Raw genomic sequence first — 21,914 nt, 5'->3', positions numbered from 1 at the left:
TGTACACCGTCGGTTCCTATACAACCTGATAGAGCTTGAGAGGTACTGCAAAGAGGAATGGGCAAAAATTCCCAAAGACAGGTGTGCCAAGCTTGTGGCATCATATTCAAAAAGACTTGAAGCTGTAATTACTGCCAAAGGTGCATCAACAAGGTATTGAGCAAAGGCTGTGAATCCTTATGTACATGTGATTTTTCAGGTTTTTTATTTTGAATAAATTTGCAACAATTAAAAAAAATCTTTTTTCACATTGTCATTATGGGGTAATGTGTGTAGAATTTTGAGGAAATAAATGAACTTAATCCATTTTGGAACAAGGCTGTAACATAAAAAAAGTGGAAAAAGTGAAGCACTATGAACACTTTCCGGATGCACTGTATATAATGCTGATTATGTTATTTTCCCCATGTATCAGTATTGGTGGAGGTTGAAATCACAGTACGTAGAAATTATTCTTTTCAACATGTTTAATTATTGAATATAATACTGACACGTGTACTCAATAGCAGTTACCAGGCTGGATAAAAACATTGATAATAATAAAAGTGATAACCGTTAAACTTTATTTCTCTTGTTTTTGAGAATAACACTTTAATCTTTTACACTTTTACATTATCTAGAATATACTTGTACATCTAATCTGTTGTTTCAGACTGTGGGGCTGAAAAGCTTTTCATTTAGAAATAAAGACTATACAGATGAGTCCGTTAGAAGTCCAGACGTTTAAATGCTGATTCCACAAGGAATAATTGGACCTTATGATCAGGTAGAGCAGGGATAATCATGGAATTGTGGGGAGAACTGAAGGACAATGAAGGAGAGCATGTTACTGAAGAGCTTAAACTCCACTGGGCTGCACTGGTGTAGGTGATCCAAACCTTCTGTATAAAACAAATAAACTGCAAATGAACATTGGCCCCCCCCAGCCAACCCATTCCAGCGTCTATTGATCCACATTCGGAAGATCGAGCGTCCGGAAGGCCAGGGGGTCCGTTGAGGAGGGCACATTAACTTTAGGATGGTCCTAATGTTTATGGTGGAGATCAGTCTGTTCCTGATTGCAGATAATCTTCATATGACTAATACTGATAGATCCTGTTCGCTGAAGCTCAATGCTGACTCTAGTTAGTCTCCATTTTCAGCTCTTTTGTCCCAGGACATTGTTGCTTGGAACTATCGCGTCACCTGAAACAGAGAATAACAAAGTGTTTGTCCATTAGATACACACTGAAAAAGAGACTAAAGTAAAATGCACTTCAACATTTTTGCACTCTGATTTGAACTAAAATGTATGCAGTGTATGTATGTAATAAATATAGCATACTTTTACTTGAGCATTTACAGTGCTTAGCATATATAAGTACACCCCTCACAAATCAATCTTTTAAACTGAGATTTTTTAATAGGAAATTAAGTCCTATTTACACTAAAAAAAGATGATTACTTGGATTCACTAAATTTTTAAGGTAAATTGTTGTAAACAATTTATTTGGAATGAATTTAAACAAACAAATTAAGTTGAACATTATTAAATTTAATGTAATATATATATATATTGTTTGCAACAATTTAGCAGAAATCCATTTCAGTGTACTATTTATTATTTTTGCAGAACTAAATAAAAGTAGTTCTGTAAATTCTGTGGATTTTACTTCATTGCAGTTTTTTTCTCAGTGCACCTGCACCTGTGTTTACCATCTGATAGCAACAAACTCAAAATATGATTCAATAATTATTGTACTATTTATACTTAGGAAGAAGTCGCCTGGTTCTTCATATCTGTTAGTACAGATTTCATTAACGCTTGACATTTATCTGCTCAGACTTGTTGTCCTGGCCACTGATGGGCATGGTCTGCTGGAGCTGAGGGTGAAACAGTTGGCGCCCAAGCAAACTCATTCATTTAGAGCCTGGCACCCTGCCTTCCGTCTTGGCACAGAGGGACGACTGAGGAGAGTGGCATGGCACGACGCCCGATACTCGATCCACCCTCTCATTCTTTCTCTTTCTTTCCTCTTCCCGGTGTCTCTTTCAGTGTTGGCTAGTTTTATGTTGAGAGAGGTGTGCTGGCACAGAACGAACAGTTACTGTGCTGATCAATCATTATAAACATCCATAACTGATCCAAGCAACTCTCCATTTCTCCTCTTGTATCTTCACAACGAAAGATCAGTGGAATATACTGCAGGACCATAGTAGCCGGCTTGATGTCACTTTTTTTTGGAAGTTTCCTTCCCAATCAAATTTTTTTGGTAACGATTTACAGTAAGGTTCTGATAGTTTATGTTAGTTTATGTACTTACTAACATGAACAAACAATGAGAAATGTATTTATTAAAGTATTTAATAATCTTTGTTAATAATTGTTAATGAAAATAAATTTGTTTATAGTTAGTTCAACTCAAATTATTTAAATGATAGATAATAAATTCTGAACTACTATTGTTCATTATTAGTAAATGTTAGTAAATATATTAACTAAAGTTAACTAATGAGGCCTAGTGTGACCTTTTCCCTTAGGGATTTAAAAAAATATTTCTTTGTGAAATCTATGATTAAACCAACCAGCTATAAGGCAATTAACAACATAACTAACTTTTATATGAGGCAAAGAAGTATGTGAAAATAGACAAACTGACAAAGGTACAATATATTGTTCTTAATGGCTAATAAGGAGCAGAGCTACAATCCCAAAAGAACTATGGATGATGCAATCAAATTAAAAACATATTTATATATAAAACAAATGGTTTAAAGTTGATGATTGCATCTATAGACAGAATGTATTTGCATTTGATTGTAAATTTAAAATGTTTGTTAAAATGCAAATATTTAATAAATACGCCACTGCTGCTCACCAAGGCTTAATTTATTTAATAAATACAATAATAATCTGTCGTATTTATTGTCATTATTTTAATTTAAAACAACTGATTTCTATGTTAATATGTTTTACAACGTAATTTATTCTTTTGATTCAAAGCTGAATTTCAGCCTCATTACTCATTTTTTTTCAACTCCATTTGATCAAATCATTTGAGGCAACTGAGGTTTTTAAATTTTGTAATTGAATAACTTTGTTTAAATAAAACCCATATAACTCTACACTACCTGACAACAGTCTTGTTTTAGGAACAACAAATAATAACTTGACTTCTAGTGGATCATTTGATATCATTTGGTAGATTATGCTTATTTTACCGAAATAAAATCTGATCATGCCTTGATTTTTAAATATTTAATTAGGACAGTAGGGTCTTTGTTTAGACAAAAGTCTTGTCACTTGTCACAGAAATAATGTACAGTACAGAATATAAAGTCATGGTGCAGTGCAAAAAGAATTAATGTTGCGTATGACTCCCATGAGCCTGGACGACTGCATCCATACATCTCAGCAATGAATCAAATAACTTTTTAATAAAGTCATCTGGAATGGCAAAGAAAGCGTTCTTGCAAGACTTCCAGAGTTCATCAAAATTCTTTGGATGCCTCTTTAATGCCTCCTCCCTCATCTTACCCCAGACATGCTCAATAATTTTCATGTTTCATGATTGGGCTGGCCAATCCTGGAGCACCTTGGCCTTCTTTGCTTTCAGGAACTTTGATGTGGAGGCTGAAGTATGAGAAGGAGCGCTATCCTGCTGAAAAATTTGCCCTCTCCTGTGGTTTGAAATGTAATAGGCAGCACAAATGTCTTGATACCTCAGGCTGTTGATGTTGCCATCCACTCTGCAGATCTGTCGCACGCCCCCATACTGAATGTAACCCCAAACCATGATTTTTTTTCTTCACCAAACTTGACTGATTTTTTTGAGAATCTTGGCTCCATGTAAGTTCCAATAGGTCTTCTGCTGTATGTGTGATTATTTGGGATGCAGTTCAACAGATGATTCATTGGAAAAATCTACCTTCAGACACTCATCCAAATGATCAACTAGAAGTCAAGTTATTATTTGTTGCTCTTACCACTGGGATCGATGACAATGACTTTTGTCAGGTAGTGTAGTAGTCTGACTTTTCCTAGATGTGTGTATATGTCTTTGTAACATCTGGTCGCAGATGTTTCACAGATGTTTATCGGTTACTCTTAAAGTGTGCATGAATGGTAGGGCAGGTGTCTTGTCTTGAAGTGAACAATTAATCTGTGCTGAAAGATTAAGATTAAGTTAATCCACTTAAAGAAATCTTTTGGTAAACTTTGATGAACATTTATTTATTTCAACCATTTACATATGGGCAAATGAAATATGAGGAGGAGCTCACAAATCAAATCTTGTATTGTTGTATTGTTTCAGTTGTAAATTCATCATCATACTGAAACAAAAGACTCCACCAACTTCTGTTTCATGTAGACTTTAAAAATGTAATTTACTCTATGGTTTCTACTGCTTGTGTGCTATAGTAAACCTGCTTGTGTGTCTTTGTATTGTTCCCTCAATATATGGCATTATACTGTAGATAACTGCTGTTTGTTGCCAGGATGACAACATTTAGAAAAAGGTTTTGGTCAAGATCTTGATTCCTTGGTTTCTCTTTCTTATAACATTACATATTGGGTGCACATGAGTTCACTTATTAATCTTGATTAAAAGTTTTGATCAGCTGGTGGTACACTATTCAATACAAACTTTGAAAACTTTGTTCGCTTTAAAGCATTTCAGAGCGAGGGTTCAGTACTGTAGGTCTCATTCTGAGCACAGCGGCATCTGTAATGAGAATTAATGTGTTTGTGTGGGTTTATGTAGCTATACTTTTATTGGACCTGATAAAACCTCTGTGTCCTCAAAACTTAAAATGATTCATAAAGTTGTTGTTTTTTTCTTTTTATAAAAAGACATTAACATAACCCAAAAGAAAATGTGAGTGCTGTCATTAAGCTGTAGGGTATTGAGGGTGGTTTCACAATGTTTATATGCTGTTTTTGCAGGGTTCTGCATGTTTTTTTTAGTTGACAGGTTGTTGCTAATTGTAATGGAGGTATGCTGGCAACGAAGGATCCATGTGCAGTTTATTTAAGAGAAGTCATGCAAGCAATGGGCAAAAACAGGAGCAAACAGGAGCATAAAGTAATCCAAAATACTTGGTCAAAATACAGGCTAGGTGGCAAAGAATCAAAACAGTAAACAAAACAAGTATCAAAACATGGCAAGACAAACAGGAAAAACACTCTGTAATGTTCGTGGGAAAACAAGACTCAGCAACATGTGTGTGTAAGAGGTGAATATAATGTCCAGGTAATCAGTCCTTGATAAGTTACCAGTTACCAGTGTGTGTGTGTGTGTGTGCTTGTGTGTGTGCGTGTGCGGGTGTGCGTGTGCGTGTGTGTGTGCGTGATAAAGTGGAATCAGGACCTAGTGTGTGTGTGGTGCATGATGGTATTTGTAGTCCAGTTCAGTGAGATGTGTAGTTCTCCAGCGATCTGCAAGGATTAGATAGCTGGTGATCATGACACTTAAGAGCTAAATCCAAAAAGATACAAGTTTTACCAATCGTCTTTTGTGTTTACTGTATTATTGTTAGCAGACACTACTAAGAACAAACTTTGGAGATTTTGTCACATACACGTCTGTTTACTTTTTCATCTATATAGCCAAGATTTCTCTTGCATCTGGAGATGCATCACACACATTCTCAAATACATCTTAAATGAATTCACAGTGATGAAATAGAAAAGTGCTACAGTATGTGTGTGTTTTATGTTATCAGAACCATAGAGTCACAGAATAGTTAAGCAGTCATAGATCAGATTGTTTGCTCTTCTGCTCTCCAAACTTTTTATGTTTTAGACAATCTAAAAAATAAATATATAAATAAATATATACATATGGAAACTCTCCAGAAAGGTCTTCATGTGTTGTGAACAGTGAAACAGCCGAACTCAGACTGTCCAAGCCTGGAGAATTTATGTCAAAACTTTTAATTGGAAAAGTTTTTTTTTATATGTATAACTGCAGTGTGTGGGAAATACATATTCTAGCAGTTAATAGTACTCTAATACAGTAGCAATAGAATTGATAGCTGTGAATATAATTTGATAGCCAGTCTTGGATACTTTCTCTCCAGCAGAGTCTAAAATTAACATTCTGTCACACAGAACTGAGTTAAATATCAGTTGTGGATGAATTGAGAAAAAATACTGGTAATGCACTAAAATAAATGTTTAATATATACTTAAAATGGTTAAAATGGATAGTACATATTTAAGGTCAGTAGAAATAATATATATGATGTGACAACCCATATTGCAAGTAAACTTCAATGCTTAAAAATCTTTTTTGAAAAAGTAAAATAATGCATTCAAATACTTAAAAGAATAAAGCATATATGATGAAGCAAACTTTTGTATTTCAAATTATTCAAATCATGTTGCTCACAAAAGGGTAAACTGAAATTGTTGAAGAAAGTCGAAGCATAAAGATTTAAAATGACAATTAATTAGTATTTTGGAGCTTCATCATGATCTTTGAGGTATATCCAGCTGCAGACAGACACGTTTTAGCACAATCCAGGACACACGATCTAGGCAGGGGTGAACCATATATGATAATGACAAATCAGTCTTCTATTTTTTCTTGTTTAATTACAACTTACTCCATAGGAGCATTATAGCCACATACTGTATTTCACAAATATGGTGATCGAGACTGTCCGTGACTGTGAACAGTTTAGGGTTTTCCATTTATTTCATTATTATATCGTAATGATCATGTTCACATCTGTGCTGTTTTGGTACTCATATTATGTAAATAAAAATAGTTAGTTAAAAGACTAATGACTATTATTTAAGCAAATAAATACGATTCAATAGCTGGAGTAAAATGTTAATATAGTGTTATACATTTATTAAATGTAAAAAGATTTTTATTACATATAAAGATGTATTAAAGCCTAGGCATGAACCGGTATAAGATTCTGACAGTGTGATAACCTTGGATAAAAATATCACGGTTTCACAGTATGACAGTATTGTGATTACAGCTCTAAAATATATTCTTTTCAAATTTCTGGGTAAAAACAAAAAATTTTTCCTCTTTGAAAACAATATATTTTATTTTTTGAAAGATTTATAATATTTTGGAGCAGTAAACATGTCAGGCTAAATAATTCGAATGAATCATTGACTTCTGCTGTCTTCATTAGTTTCAAAAACACAGATTTCTTTACAATTTATTTAGATATTTTTTCTGCTAAAGATTGTAAAAAAAATAAAAATCTTACATGTACCTTAGGAACTGTATTACAGAAAATTTTGGTGGTTTTAAAACCTTGACTTTCCCAAACCGAGGTATATGTTGAAAACCTTATCGTCCTATGCCTATTATAGCCTATACATATTAACTTGCTATTTTTTCCTTCATTATAATGAATCTATTATATAAACCTGTACAATTTAGATCATGACTGATCTATTATGACTGACAGCAAACTGTTCATTCTATTATATTAAATGGCGATCAGAAAATACGCCCCATACGCCCTCTTGATCGCCCTGTTTTTGAAATAGTATACTGTTGTCTATTGTGTACACTATTTAGTAACAATATATTGATGACGGGGGTCCGAGAAGTCAGAGAAATAACATTAACATCCTTCATAACCATATGGTTGACCTCTGCCTAGATTGTGTGTCCTGGATTGTGTGTGCTGAAATGTGCGTGGATCTCCAGGTCTGCAGCTAGATATTATTGTGATCTTATAATACCTGTTACATAGATGAATATGGTATGTACAGTAATACACAGTAATGTTACAGTTATGAGCTTATTGCAACATTGTATCATTTGATAACATGATATTGTTGCCAGTGATTTCCTGAAGATAAATGCCAAAAAAATACACCAGTTGCCATCGTTGATCTCAAATGAAGTAAGTGATTGTGATGTGATGACAGATGATGACGTGTGCGGATGTTGTAGTGCTGTGCCATTTCTTACTGTGCGTTCACACCAAAGGTGGCAAGAGCGTCAAAGTTCACCCTGGCAACAACTCTGTCTGCCTTTACTGTTCTGCTGGCGAGAGCATCAAAATTCACTACATTGATCTAATATTTAAAGGAGCCGTTCCCGCATCACAGCAAATCAGTTATATTCCCACATAAAAACATGCGTTCTATTGTGAAAATGTTGCACGCTTTATCAAAATCATTTAACAATGAAAGATCAAGTTGTTGAGTGTAGTTTGACTTTGCTTCACTTATCCAGTGTGTGTCCATATGAATGAAATATTCTGAAGCAGCAATATTTTTGATCTGTCAGTTACCATGAGATTCCTGCTTTTATTAGAAAAAAAAAACACAAAACAGTAATGCACATCAACTCACCTGTAACTTTTTTTAAATGTGTGCTCCTGTATAAAAACATTGTAAATAACTGGAAATCTGGCAACCGCAATAATCAAACCCTTGGGAACAACTGTGGTCAGAACAAAAGCTCATAGGGCTGTGTTCTTTGGACTCTACTCAAGCGGTGGACTTCAACATTCCGATTGCTTGCCGCTGAACTGCATCATAGCTCATTACCATAAAGTTGACTTGATTTAAACTCTGCTTACGTCCACACCGGTGTGGTGAAAAATTGGTGAGTCCCCCCTGAAATCGTGTTCGCTTAGGACTCCAAGGGGTTGTCTGAAGTGATGCCTGATCAAAAGCTATTATTGTGATACCTTGTTGTGTGGCTAATTAGAGCTGCGTTAGCTTGTTGTAGCTACAGTAGGAGGCTAACTGTAGATGTATGATTATGCTAGCACATTGGTTAACTGGGCTAACTAAACAGTTTGAAATATAAATGCTTAATTTCATAACCCATGCATTTCATTATACATCAGTATATGAAAGAGTCTAACGCTTATAAATGTCATTATAATGGTGAAATGAAACGGTCATTATTAAGCTCTTTACAGTATTTAATTACTGTATTATATTTTATTTATTTACATTTATTAACGTGATTTCACAGAATTAATCGCTGTAAAACTGGTCTTTATAATGCTACAGACCAAAACTATTACAACTCCAGTGAAACAATAGGAGCAATCAGGGTCCTATAGGTGGACCCAATTCTCATGGGTGGACTCGATTTCTCATGACACCGGCGAAGACGCACCATGTCGCTCCTTGCCGCTGGCTTCCACTGAAAATGAATAACTTCCAGGTACTTTGACGCTCTTGTCACTTTCGGTTTGAACGCATAGTTCAATATACATTTTGAAGCCCTTCTCCTCCCCTCTGTTTCAAGGGCTAAGGGAAAGGGGGAGGGGAATGGGTTAAAAAAAGCTAATTGGGATTAATGTTTATTACAATGTTCCAGTGTTTGACTACCAACCAACCAACCAACCAACCAACCAATCAATCAATCAATCAATCAATCAACCAATCAAACCAACCAATCAAATCAACCAATCAACCAACCAACCAACCAACCAACCAATCAATCACTCAATTAATCAATCAATCAAATCAATCCACCAATCAATCAACCAACCAACCAACCAACCAACCAATCAACCAACCAACCAATCAATCACTCAATTAATCAATCAATCAAATCAATCCACCAATCAATCAACCAACCAACCAACCAACCAATCAATCAATCACTCAATTAATCAATTCAATCCACCAATCAATCAACCAACCAACCAACCAACCAACCAACCAATCAATCAATTAAATCAACCAATCAATCAACCAACCAATCAATCAACCAACCAACCAATCAATCACTCAATTAATCAATCAATCAAATCAATCCACCAATCAATCAACCAACCAACCAACCAACCAACCAATCAATCAATCACTCAATTAATCAATTCAATCCACCAATCAATCAACCAACCAACCAACCAACCAACCAACCAACCAATCAATCAATTAAATCAACCAATCAATCAACCAACCAATCAATCAACCAACCAACCAACCAACCAACCAACCAACCAACCAACCAATAAATCAATCAATCTATCAATCCACCAATTAATCAATCAATCAATCAATCAATCATAGATGAAACAATCCAATGTATAAAAAATGTAACTATTTAGTTTTCATGCTTGAACTCCCTTTATATCTTCAACCCATCTGTATTTCTTGTTCTAAAAAAATCCACTTGGCATAAGTTCATTTTAACCGGCTCTCATGAGACTAGACATCATAAATGTTGACATCAAGACTTCTGGTCAGTTCATTTTATTTACTGCTGTTTTCTGCCTTTGACTTTTTTCTGTTGAGAACACTCTCAGTCAGTCACTTCGCATCTGTCATTCATAGCATAAGTGGTTCTGTGTTTGTTGCTGTGCTTCTCTCTCTCCCTCTTTCTCTGTCTCTCTTTGTCAAGATTCAAGAAGCTTTATTGGCAGGATAAAAAGGGGCCGTCTCTGTTTCTCTGTTTTGTTTTTCTCTTTCCTAAATCAGGCTGCTTCTGTGTTTGATGTCAGTTCCAACAAACTTCAGGCTCTCTCCACATGAACTCCTAAGGTATGGTACGGAGCATGTTCACAACAAGAAGAATTAGGTCACTGAGAGAAAAAGAGAGGAAGGCTTTGTTTTCAAAATCTAGTCAACTGCCTACCTAGTATTTTAAACACTGACAGCCTTCCTTGACTCACATTCTAAGGAAGCATTGCATATATCTTTCACAGCTGACAATCAATGCAAAAACATTGTAACAAGCCCAGTGGTGGTGGGGAAAACATAAAGATGATGAGCAAAATTGTCAAATATGTATATGCAGAAATAAAATACAGCATCAATCAGAAGTATTAATAATACTGGTAACACTTTAAAATAATGATTCATTAGTTAATGTTAGTTAATGTTTTTCCTAACATGAACAAACTATTAGTAATACATTTAATGCAGTACTTACTAATCTTTGTTAACTTTAGATAATGTTATTTAAGTAAAATTGTTCATGTTATGTCAGTTCATATTAGCGCATGTTGCATTAACTAAGGTTAACAACCCAGATTTTATTTCAATAATGCATTAGTTCAGGGGTTCTCAACCTTTTTCACTTCGGGGCCCACTTCTTTCAATTTTTGAGGGCCCACCTGTCTGACATTTCCTCTAAAATGTTTGTATGAATGGTTGTTGTGCCTTCTATTATTTTCTATTATCAACATTTAGAAAAAATATATATACTTAAATTTAATTATATATAAAACTAAAACTTTCACTTGACACATAGTTTGTGAATGAACAGACTTAACTTGTACTAGTTGTAGACGCGATGATGAGGCTGTTCTTGCGCCGATTTGAAGTAATCAATCACAGAACAGGAGAAAGTGCATTACTTTGATTTTCATATAGCATATTAATAATGAAATTCAAAAATTATAGTATAATATTGAGGGTCAATTTTAAGCTAGCTCGTGGCCCACCTGCAGTATTGCTGAGGCCCGCTAGTAGAATCCCTGCATTAGTTAATGTTGAACTATGGTTAATAATGCTGTACAAGATTATTGATACTTAGTTATTGTTAGTAAAAATATTAACTAATATTAACTATGGACAATTAATCTAAAGTGTTAGCATTATACTCAGTCTGATTAATATTACATGCTTCAACTAACATAAACTATAAGGAAACCAGCTGATCGTAACATCAGCTTCACATATGTAAGCACTTGGAACACATTTGGAACATGTGGTTTTTGGAAAATCTTTAAACATTTTTGGAACCCTTGTGATTACATAAACATATGTGTATATGTGTGGAAACCTTATCACATCTTTCATATGAAAATAATGAAAAATATATATTTTTACACGTTTTATGCAAGATTATTTTAGTACAATAAATTGAAAAAAATAATTGAAAAAATAAAACTTAACAACAATTACTAAAAAATTAACTGAAAACAAATAGTTATCAATAATTGCTTTCAGAATTTATAAGCAATAAAGAATATTGCAATATTGTATTTTTCAATTGTAAAAGCACTTTATTAATTGTTTATTCAGAGGTTGATATTAACTCCTGGCTGCGTTTTCTTTGACATTATAGTTTCAAAATACAACAATACATCACTGTCTGTCTCTTTGGTCGAGTATTTTGTATAATTTATCCTAAATTTCATACACAACACAACCCATGTGTGTGTTTGTGTGTTGTGTGTGTGTGAGAGAGAGAAAGAGCAGGCTGCAAATGTCAAAGCAGAGCTCATTACTATTCACAACTGATCCAAATATGGTCAATATGGATGTATAATATATGTTTGTATGAATTATTCATTTATACATAATTTATTTATTTACTTATAATTTTTTTTAAATGTTATATGTCGCACTTTATGGTTTTGAATTCAGTGTTTGTTCAAACAGTTAGATTTTTGCATAAAGCTTAGCGTAAGCTGTGCAAGCTAGTCAACAAGCTGGATCTATTCTGTTGAACTGTAATTACAAAACTAAAGCTAAAATTAAATATAAAAAAATAAAGAAATGTTTTCACAAAATAAAAACTAAACTAAAACAAACAAAACCATTAACTAAATTAAACTAAACTGAAATACAGAAAATAAAAAAAAATAGCACTGAAATAAAAACTAAACTTAAAACGCAAAAGTATTACCTTCATTCCATGTGTGTACATGTATTCCACATATTTTATGTGGATTTAACACAATGTTTATCCATATTGTGTGACTATGTTGGATACTTCAATTAGCAACATGCTAATACTAAGATGTTGCAAATTTAGTATCCTTTTTTGTGTATAATCTTATAGAAATGGGAGTTTGAATGACCATGTCGGCTTTCAAAGTCACATCATTCACATGCCAAGAGGACAATTCACTTATTTAGAGTGGTGTGTGTGTGTGTGGGTGTGTATACTAACCTTGGTTGTCTTCACCTTGTTGCCCGTGCTGCAGCTCCAGCCTGTGAGGTCGGGCAGGACTTTACACTCCTCACCATCCAAACATGGCTGCATTTGACACCACCACTTCTGAGCTACTATAGATGCTACATTCACAACACAGAGAACACAGACAAGATCACCAAGGTCAGTACATACAGAAACTCTAACTTCTAAGAAATATAATAGAGTGAAATATTAGCGTGAGAAATTGTGTGTGTTGTACCTGGCTTGGTGTACCACTTAATTCTGCATTTTCTGAATGCCACCTTTAGAAATGTACTGATCAAGAAATATGTCGGCTTAGACTGTTTTGTGCACTGGTTACAATGTAGTGTAGCCTTATTAGTCAAACATAATAAAGGTTCTTTAGAGGTCATAGTAAAAGCAGCCAAGTAATTTTTTATGGCTGGAAAAAGGGTGGAAAATTGACATTAAAAACTAAATTACTAGGACTGTCAATTAACATGTTAATTTAGCGCACTTAATTATAGAATATTTAATGCTTTAATCATGTTGCCTCACATGTACAGTACTATAGGCAACACGCTTCATCAAACTCCATTTACAGAGAGCTGTAAGTACATAAGGTGTCCACAGGGGAGATTTTAGGATTTTCATTTTAGGGGGGCTCAGCTCCTTATAAGGTAAAAAAAATATATAAAATAAAATAAAATTATATATATATACTTAAAGCCTAATATTACATTCATAAGTAGTAATTTAATAGTAATACACTTAAAAATGTTTGTTTAATATGGTAGGGTTGTATACTAGTATTCCACTGTATGACATTTCAGTTCTGAGTCAGCTAAATAGGCTCAACCCACCTGTTTGCTGTAGTAAAAACCACTTTCTATAGTCAAGTGCATTTTTTTGTTTACATGTATTTAATAAATAAACTGCCACTTTTTTAATGACATACATATAAATATATATATTTTTAAACTTACAGGCTAATTCACATATTTCACGATCTGAATGATAATAATAAATAAGAAGTATTTTATTAATACTAGACAAAACTTGATGTTTCTATCTCTGTCAGTGACTCAGTGAGAGTTAAAATGAGTACATTCTCTGAGTGCTTCTGTCACTTTGTTTAATCCTTTCTGTGCAAGACTGTTTTGTATAGTTAATGCAACACGAACAGTAAAGTGTTTAATATAGGCAGTTCATTTTGAAATAAATATAGCGAAATGTTCGTTAAGAGTTATATTTTTGCTGGAGGAAACAACTGTGCTGATGAGGTGAACGCAGAGAAAACCCGACTGCTTCTCCGTGACATTGGGATACAAGTGATACACGGATATCTATATCAAAGAACTGCAAATAAGCAGATATTATAACAACTTATCGATAAATACACACCTCGTTCTCTCGTTCTGATCAAATGAAAAACAAAAGACGTGGAGGAGACGAATTCTGCCGCTGTTTTCATATCATATTTAAAGGAAATTGAGGCGATAATTTAGTCTATAGTTTATGAGCTAATCGCAAAAGTTTTAGCGGGGCTGAGTAGAAATATAGCCCCCCTAAACTAGGTCTAGTAACACCCCTGGGTGTATATTATAAAAAACGTTTGCTTGTGTCCAAAAACAGCTATATGGAGTGCAGCTGAATGCAGGGGTCTTGATATGCATTTTTAAACCAGGAGGCTAGCCCAGTCACCACACATGAACATTATTGAGCATGTCTGGGATAAGATGTAGGAGGCATTGAAGATGAATCCAAAGTATCTTGATGAACTCTTGGAGTCCTGAAAGAACGCTTTCTTTGCCATTCCAGATGACTTTATTAAAACGTTTTTGAGTCTTGCAGAGATGTATGGATGCAGTCGTCCAAGCACATGAGAGTCATACACAATATTCATTCTTTTTCCACTGCACTATGACTTTATATTCTATATTATAAGTGACAAGACTTTTGTCTCCGCAAAGTCAGACCTTACTGTCCTAATCCAATATTTAAAATCAAGGCATGATCAAATTTAATTTTGGTAAAATAGGCTTAATCTAGAGGCCTCTGCCTTTTATATAATCCACTTCTGATACCAAATGATCAACTACAAGTCAAGTTATTTTTTGTTGTTCCTAAAACCTGTACAGGCAAAAAGACTTTTGTCAGGTAGTGTAGATAATGGCATTGAATAACTATTTACACTTCCCTAGATAAAAAAGTTTATCTACTCTTTTCTAATGTGTTATTAGAAGGAGAGCATTGCAAATACAATGTGTTTTTGTCTTGTTTTCTTCTGAGCCATTGGGTTTCAAATGTTTTTTTTTTTTTTTTTTTGTATCGTATCGCATAATGAATATCATATTAGTTCGCATGTTATCACAATATTTCTTCAATATTGCACAGCCTTAGTTCTTTGTTTCATGACTGTTTGCTGCCTGCCCTGACCTTGTGCCTGTTTCATGGATTACCCTTCTGTCTTTGTCTTGAATTATCTTTTTGTCTTTTTCTTTGATTATCCTTTTGTTGTGCATGTTATTAATAAAGCTTCATGTGAATCTTCAACTCCATTTACATGCCCTATTCGTAAACAGGATCAAGGGAATTTTGATTTCTCATTTCGTCATCCCTATAACACTATTTGAATATATATATATTACAGTTAAATTTTGCTGCTGGTTTAAATTATTTTATTATAAGGTGAGTGTGGCAAGCAGGTTGAAAGACTGCACAATTTTCCTACTTAATAGGACTTGAATTATAGCTGCCCAGAGGTTTTGCAAATGTACCCAATGAGTGTTCCGACTTTCCTTGAAAAGATGATGCAATGCTTGACATAACAACCAAAGTCATCTGTAATTCATTATAATTAATGTGATTAATTCAATTAAAATTCAAGCCTCATAAATCAGGACTGTTTTAGTACCTTGACTAAACATAAGTGGACTCCAGGGAAATAAATAAAATAAAATATGACCCCTTTAAATCTAAAGGATCGTGGATCAGCTCTGTGGTGAGAAAACTGCAAACAGATGAGAAGCTATTTGAAATGATATGAAGAGAAGGAGTAAAGCATGCGATGTGGTGAAACATGGCTTTTCTGACATTTCCTCTCACGCAGAGCGCTGTGCGTAGAGACACTTGAGCTATTTTTTCCTCAGCTTACAGTCAGGCAAAATAAGATAACGATCGATTTCTCTGTCAAGTGGACAGTGTTGACACAATATTAAATGAAACAGCCAGACAGCTGAGGGAGACAACGAGACCAAATGACAGAGGGGAAAGAGGGAGAGGAGTGAAAGATGCAGGGCATAATTTCACATTTAACCCCTTTTCCTTAAACATACCGTATAGAAGCAAACAGTTCCAGCAATTTATCTTAAATGGACTGAAATAGTGCTGTGCAATGAATATTTAAAGGGCACCTATGATGAAAATCAACTTTTGTAAGCTGTTTGGACAGAGCTGTGTGTAGGTATAGTGTGTCCACTGTCATATTGCAGTGATATTAACTCAACAAGTCTCTTTTTTTAATTTCCTAATTTTAAAATAGGATCCCAATCCCAGTGATTTTGAGGCCCACCGCAACGTGACATAGTGCAGTGTTCCCCACCCACCAAATTGATTGACAGGTGGCAGGTTTGTATAAAACATGTATACACATGTCCACAGAACATTTTTTTCTGCAAAGAAACTGGAATTAAAACATTTGTTCCAATTCTCAGTTTTTTTAATAAGTTTTATAAGTTTAAAATGTTTTTAAAATGGTATATGTTTGTAATAAAATTGCTATATAATTCTTAATCGCTATAATCACCACAGCCGCATGGTGTCAATAAACGCTAATATATGTGTGTGTATACTGCAAACAGCATTTGTGTGAGACTCATTGTTTCAGAAAGGCTTGAATAAATTAGACTACAAATACATTAAATAACTTGGTATTTTTGACTAATGAGCTGTATTTCAGATCCATCTGTGTCTGTCTCGATTATCGACTGCTGTTTATCTGATGTAACACAGTAAAATCAGACATGCAAGTGAGAAGGGTGGGCGGGGAGAAGCAACTCATTTGCATTTAAAGCTACAGGCTACAAAAACAGCTGCATTGTACTCAGACACCACAATGGGCAGATTCTGGAGGCTATAATAAATGATCTGATGGGTATTTTGAGCTGAAACTTTACAGACACATTCTGAAGACACCAAAATCTTCTCTTACATCTTGTAAAATGGGTAAAATAGGTGCCCTTCAAATGAAGCCATTAACATATATTAATCATATCGCAAGTGGTTAAAATACATTTGACATATTTTGTATATGTATTGAAAAATATATTTAAAAGCACATAAAAATATATTGTCTAATTATTTTGTAAAAAAAACAAAACTGCCATGTACAATTAAAAAAAAAATCTTTATTTGATGCCTGAATCATCTAATGTAAGGAACATATTTTAAATATTCAACTAAATGAATAAATAAATAATAAATAAATAAATAATATAATAATAAATATTTGAATACCATCCACAGTCTATTGTAAGACTAAAATATTGACCCTGAAATACATTAAAAATTTTATTTTTGTATATATAAGTTGAAATTAGACTAAATATATTTGTAATTTGAAGGATATACTTTATTGAGCCTCGCAGTTAGAAAATATACAGCTAAAGTCAGAATTATTAGCCTCCCGTTGATTTTATTATTTTTTTTTATTTCCCAAATGATGTTTAACAGATGAAGGACATTTTTACAGTATGTCTGATAATATTTTTTCTTCTGGAGAAAGTCTTATTTGTTTTATTGGTTTTTTGGCTAGAATAAAAGCAGCTTTTTTATTTTTTAAAAACCATTTTAAAGTCAAAATTATTAGCCCCTTCAAGATCATTTTTTCAATGAACACCGTTATACAATAACTTGCCTAATTACCCTAACCTGCCTAGTTAACCTAATTAACCTAGTTAAGACTTTAAATGTCACTTTAAGCTGAATATTAGTGACTTGAAAAACATCTATGAAAATATTATTTACTGTCATCATGACAAAGATAAAAGGAATCAGTTATTAGAAATGAGTTATTAAAACTATTATGTTTAGAAATGTGTTGAAAAAGTCTTCTCTCCGTTAAACAGAAATTGGGGAAAAAAATAAACAGAGGGGCTAATAATTCAGGGGGGCTAATAATTCTGACTTTAGCTGTATAAAGCATACATTAATAAATATATCTTAAAAACCTATATTTTTTTACTATATTGCATAAACACTCTGGACAAATGAAGCCAATATTTGTCTGAGCAGAAGTGCAGATTTTACCGTCCACACAGGAGGGTGCAGCTCTCGTCGTTCCTGCCACTTGTCCTGGGAAGCAGGAACACTTGACCGTCTGCGATCGCTCCTCAATCTTATTTCTGTTACAGCAGCGATGGGCTGCGATCACCTCACATGTGCCAGCCTTCACGTGCACTGCAATAAAACACACAAGAACACATTGGACTCTGAATGACACTCATTTACACAGAAACACCTGTTGTCAGTCATTTCACCACAGTCGGTTATTGCATGAGCATGTGTTATGCTACTGTATGAATGTGACGTGTAATGTCCTGATGCTATGCCATATGTACTGTACATCTCACCATTAATTAATTGTTCTAGTAATAAGCCATAATTTAGCTACCGTTTCTAACTACATTTCTAATGTTATTTTAAAGATTTCTTGAAAATATTGTCATTATAAATATTCAAATATTATCAATGATCAAATAAATCATTACAATTCTTTTAAAGGACTTCTTGGCTGCTGGACATATTGGAGTTTACATAAAAGGTCAGGACAAATTTTTACAATTTTGCCAATAATTGTTTTGCATCTTGCACCTTGAGCACCATGTTTTCAGTGAAAAAAGATGGCTATGCTGTTACTTTTTAATGGAATTTACATAAAGGCCAGGGTTTTCACTCTGGGCATGCAACAGCCTGGGTGGTACACTGTTTTGGGGCTTCTCTACACCGTAACTCTCCCAATTATGGGAAAAACAGTGAAGGTGGACTTATTAGAGGAAGTAAAATAATTGATTGGAACAACAAAGCCTCATTTGGATGATGGTTGGTCTTTCCAGCCAGCTTTTGAAAAGACAATCAAGTCCATTTGGGGATCCAGTGGCACAGTTGGGTGAGTGAGAATTAGCGTGGCTGCTTGTCGGCGCTCGACGGGGTACTTGGTGAGACCAAGGCCCCAGCCCGCCAAGCCCTGCCCGACGGGAGACCCCTTTTCCGGGATGTCCCGCGCCTGGAGGTGCCTGTCCGGGGCTGATTGTCTCTGACCTGCCATCTGGAATTCGGGGAAGGCGTAGAAATGTGGACTTAGGTTTTGGCGGCTTTGCGTTTGAACGAACCAGGGGTTCAATGGCCAGGCTGGCTGCCCAGGAACAGTGTCCCGATCCCGGCCAGCGCCATTGGCATTGGGGGCATGGGGGTCCCGCCCCAACCAAGCGGTTCAGACATTGAAGTCAGGCCCAAAGACAGTGCCCCGATCCCGGCCAGCGCCGCTGGCATTGGGGGGTGGGGGTCCCGCCCCAACCAAGCGGTTCAGACATTGAAGTCAGGCCCAAAGATAGTGCCCCGATCCAGGCCAGCGCCGTTGGCCTTGGGGGGTGGGGGTCCCGCCCCAAACAAGCGGTTCAGACATTAAAGGCTTGCCCCGAGATAGTGCCCCGATCCCAGCCAGCGCCGCTGGCATTGGGGGGTGGGGGTCCCGCCCCAAACAAGCGGTTCAGACATTAAAGGCTTGCCCCGAGATAGTGCCCCGATCCCGGCCAGCGCCGCTGGCATTGGGGGGTGGGGGTCCCGCCCCAACCAAGCGGTTCAGACATTAAAGGCTTGCCCCGAGATAGTGCCCCGATCCCGGCCAGCGCCGCTGGCATTGGGGGGTGGGGGTCCCGCCCCAACCAAGCGGTTCAGACATTAAAGGCTTGCCCAAAGACAGTGCCCCGATCCAGGCCAGCGCCGTTGGCCTTGGGGGGTGGGGGTCCCGCCCCAACCAAGCGGTTCAGACATTGAAGGCTTGCCCAAAGACAGTGCCCCGATCCAGGCAAGCGCCGTTGGCCTTGGGGGGGTGGGGGTCCCGCCCCAACCAAGCGGTTCAGACATTTAAGTCTTGCCCAAAGACAGTGCCCCGAACCCGGCCAGTGCTGTTGGCCTTGACCTTGGCCTTGGCCGGGGCGAACGTCCGACACTGGAAGAAGGCAAACACAAAACTCCTATATTGAACGCCCCTGGAACTACGTGCCGCTGGTGCACCCCAGCCGCCTCAACAAATTGAGCACTGCGCCGGGTGGCGGTAGTGGGAAAGGCTGGTGCCTCCGAGCTATCTCTGTACCACAGTACGGGCGAGGTGGTGGAGAGGGTGGTTCCCCACATCCAGATGGTTCACCAACGGCACGTCTGCGTAGCGAGTGCCACTAGCTAAGTCAATGTTCGTGGCTTAAGTGTGGGGTGCCCGGGGTCTGCTGGTGAGCAGGTGTCAAACTAGAAGACCCTTTGGGCCCGGTGCTTGCCCCGGAAAGGGTGTGGGCCCTGGGGGAAAGGGGGTGTCAGTGGTGGCCTTGGGAGTCAGGGGCTCCAGCCCCTCTAACTTGGGCCCTTGCCCCCGGACAGGGTGTGGGCCCTGGGGGGAAAGGGGGTGTCAGTGGTGGCCTTGGGAGTCAGGGGCTCCAGCCCCTCTAATGTGGGCCCCTGCCCCCGGACAGGGTGTGGGCCCTTGCCCCCGGACAGGGTGTGGGCCCTGGGGGAAAGGGGGGTGGCCTTGGGAGTCAGGGGCTCCAGCCCCTCTAACGTGAGCCCCTGCCCCCGGACAGGGTGCGGGCCCTGGGGGGAAAGGGGGTGTCAGTGGTGGCCTTGGGAGTCAGGGGCTCCAGCCCCTCTAACTTGGGCCCTTGCCCCCGGACAGGGTGTGGGCCCTGGGGGGAAAGGGCGTGTCAGTGGTGGCCTTGGGAGTCAGGGGCTCCAGCCCCTCTAATGTGGGCCCCTGCCCCCGGACAGGGTGTGGGCCCTTGCCCCCGGACAGGGTGTGGGCCCTGGGGGAAAGGGGGTGGCCTTGGGAGTCAGGGGCTCCAGCCCCTCTAACGTGAGCCCCTGCCCCCGGACAGGGTGCGGGCCCTGGGGGGAAAGGGGGTGTCAGTGGTGGCCTTGGGAGTCAGGGGCTCCAGCCCCTCTAACTTGGGCCCTTGCCCCCGGACAGGGTGTGGGCCCTGGGGGGAAAGGGGGTGGCAGTGGTGGCCTTGGGAGTCAGGGGCTCCAGCCCCTCTAATGTGGGCCCCTGCCCCCGGACAGGGTGTGGGCCCTTGCCCCCGGACAGGGTGTGGGCCCTGGGGGAAAGGGGGTGGCCTTGGGAGTCAGGGGCTCCAGCCCCTCTAACGTGAGCCCCTGCCCCCGGACAGGGTGCGGGCCCTGGGGGGAAAGGGGGTGTCAGTGGTGGCCTTGGGAGTCAGGGGCTCCAGCCCCTCTAACTTGGGCCCTTGCCCCCGGACAGGGTGTGGGCCCTGGGGGGAAAGGGGGTGTCAGTGGTGGCCTTGGGAGTCAGGGGCTCCAGCCCCTCTAATGTGGGCCCCTGCCCCCGGACAGGGTGTGGGCCCTTGCCCCCGGACAGGGTGTGGGCCCTGGGGGAAAGGGGGTGGCCTTGGGAGTCAGGGGCTCCAGCCCCTCTAACGTGAGCCCCTGCCCCCGGACAGGGTGCGGGCCCTGGGGGGAAAGGGGGTGTCAGTGGTGGCCTTGGGAGTCAGGGGCTCCAGCCCCTCTAACTTGGGCCCTTGCCCCCGGACAGGGTGTGGGCCCTGGGGTAAAGGGGGTGGCAGTGGTGGCCTTGGGAGTCAGGGGCTCCAGCCCCTCTAACGTGGGCGCCTGCCCCCGGACAGGGTGTGGGCCCTGGGGTACAGGGGGTGGGAGCGGTGGCCCTGGGTGTCAGCATCAGCATTTGGGAAGATGGTTGGGTCTTTCCAGCAAGCTTTTGAAACCAAAGTCCATTTGGGGCCATGAGGAAGATGGTTGGTCTCGGGAACGGCCGGTGGCAAGGGCTTGGCGACGCTCACTGGGGTA

General features: G+C 38.4%; 1 protein-coding gene across 1 annotated transcript in view; it reads right to left on the bottom strand.

Moving 5' to 3' along the window:
- Nucleotides 1-499: 499 nt before the first annotated feature.
- Nucleotides 500-21,914, bottom strand: part of tafa3b (TAFA chemokine like family member 3b) — a 168,562-nt gene continuing 147,147 nt past the window's right edge. Inside the window, exons 3-5 of the mRNA XM_056463508.1 lie at nucleotides 18,135-18,284; nucleotides 12,840-12,964; nucleotides 500-1,185 (exon numbers count right to left, since the gene is read on the bottom strand). Of these exons, the coding sequence (XP_056319483.1) occupies nucleotides 1,174-1,185; nucleotides 12,840-12,964; nucleotides 18,135-18,284 (287 nt within the window). The 3' untranslated portion in view covers nucleotides 500-1,173. The remainder of the gene's footprint in view (nucleotides 1,186-12,839; nucleotides 12,965-18,134; nucleotides 18,285-21,914) is intronic.

The sequence above is a fragment of the Danio aesculapii genome, chromosome 8, assembly GCF_903798145.1.
Source record: "Danio aesculapii chromosome 8, fDanAes4.1, whole genome shotgun sequence".
NCBI classification, from domain to species: Eukaryota; Metazoa; Chordata; class Actinopteri; order Cypriniformes; family Danionidae; genus Danio; species Danio aesculapii.
Note: the sequence above shows the minus strand (reverse complement) of the source record. Positions and strands in the feature narration are given on the sequence as shown.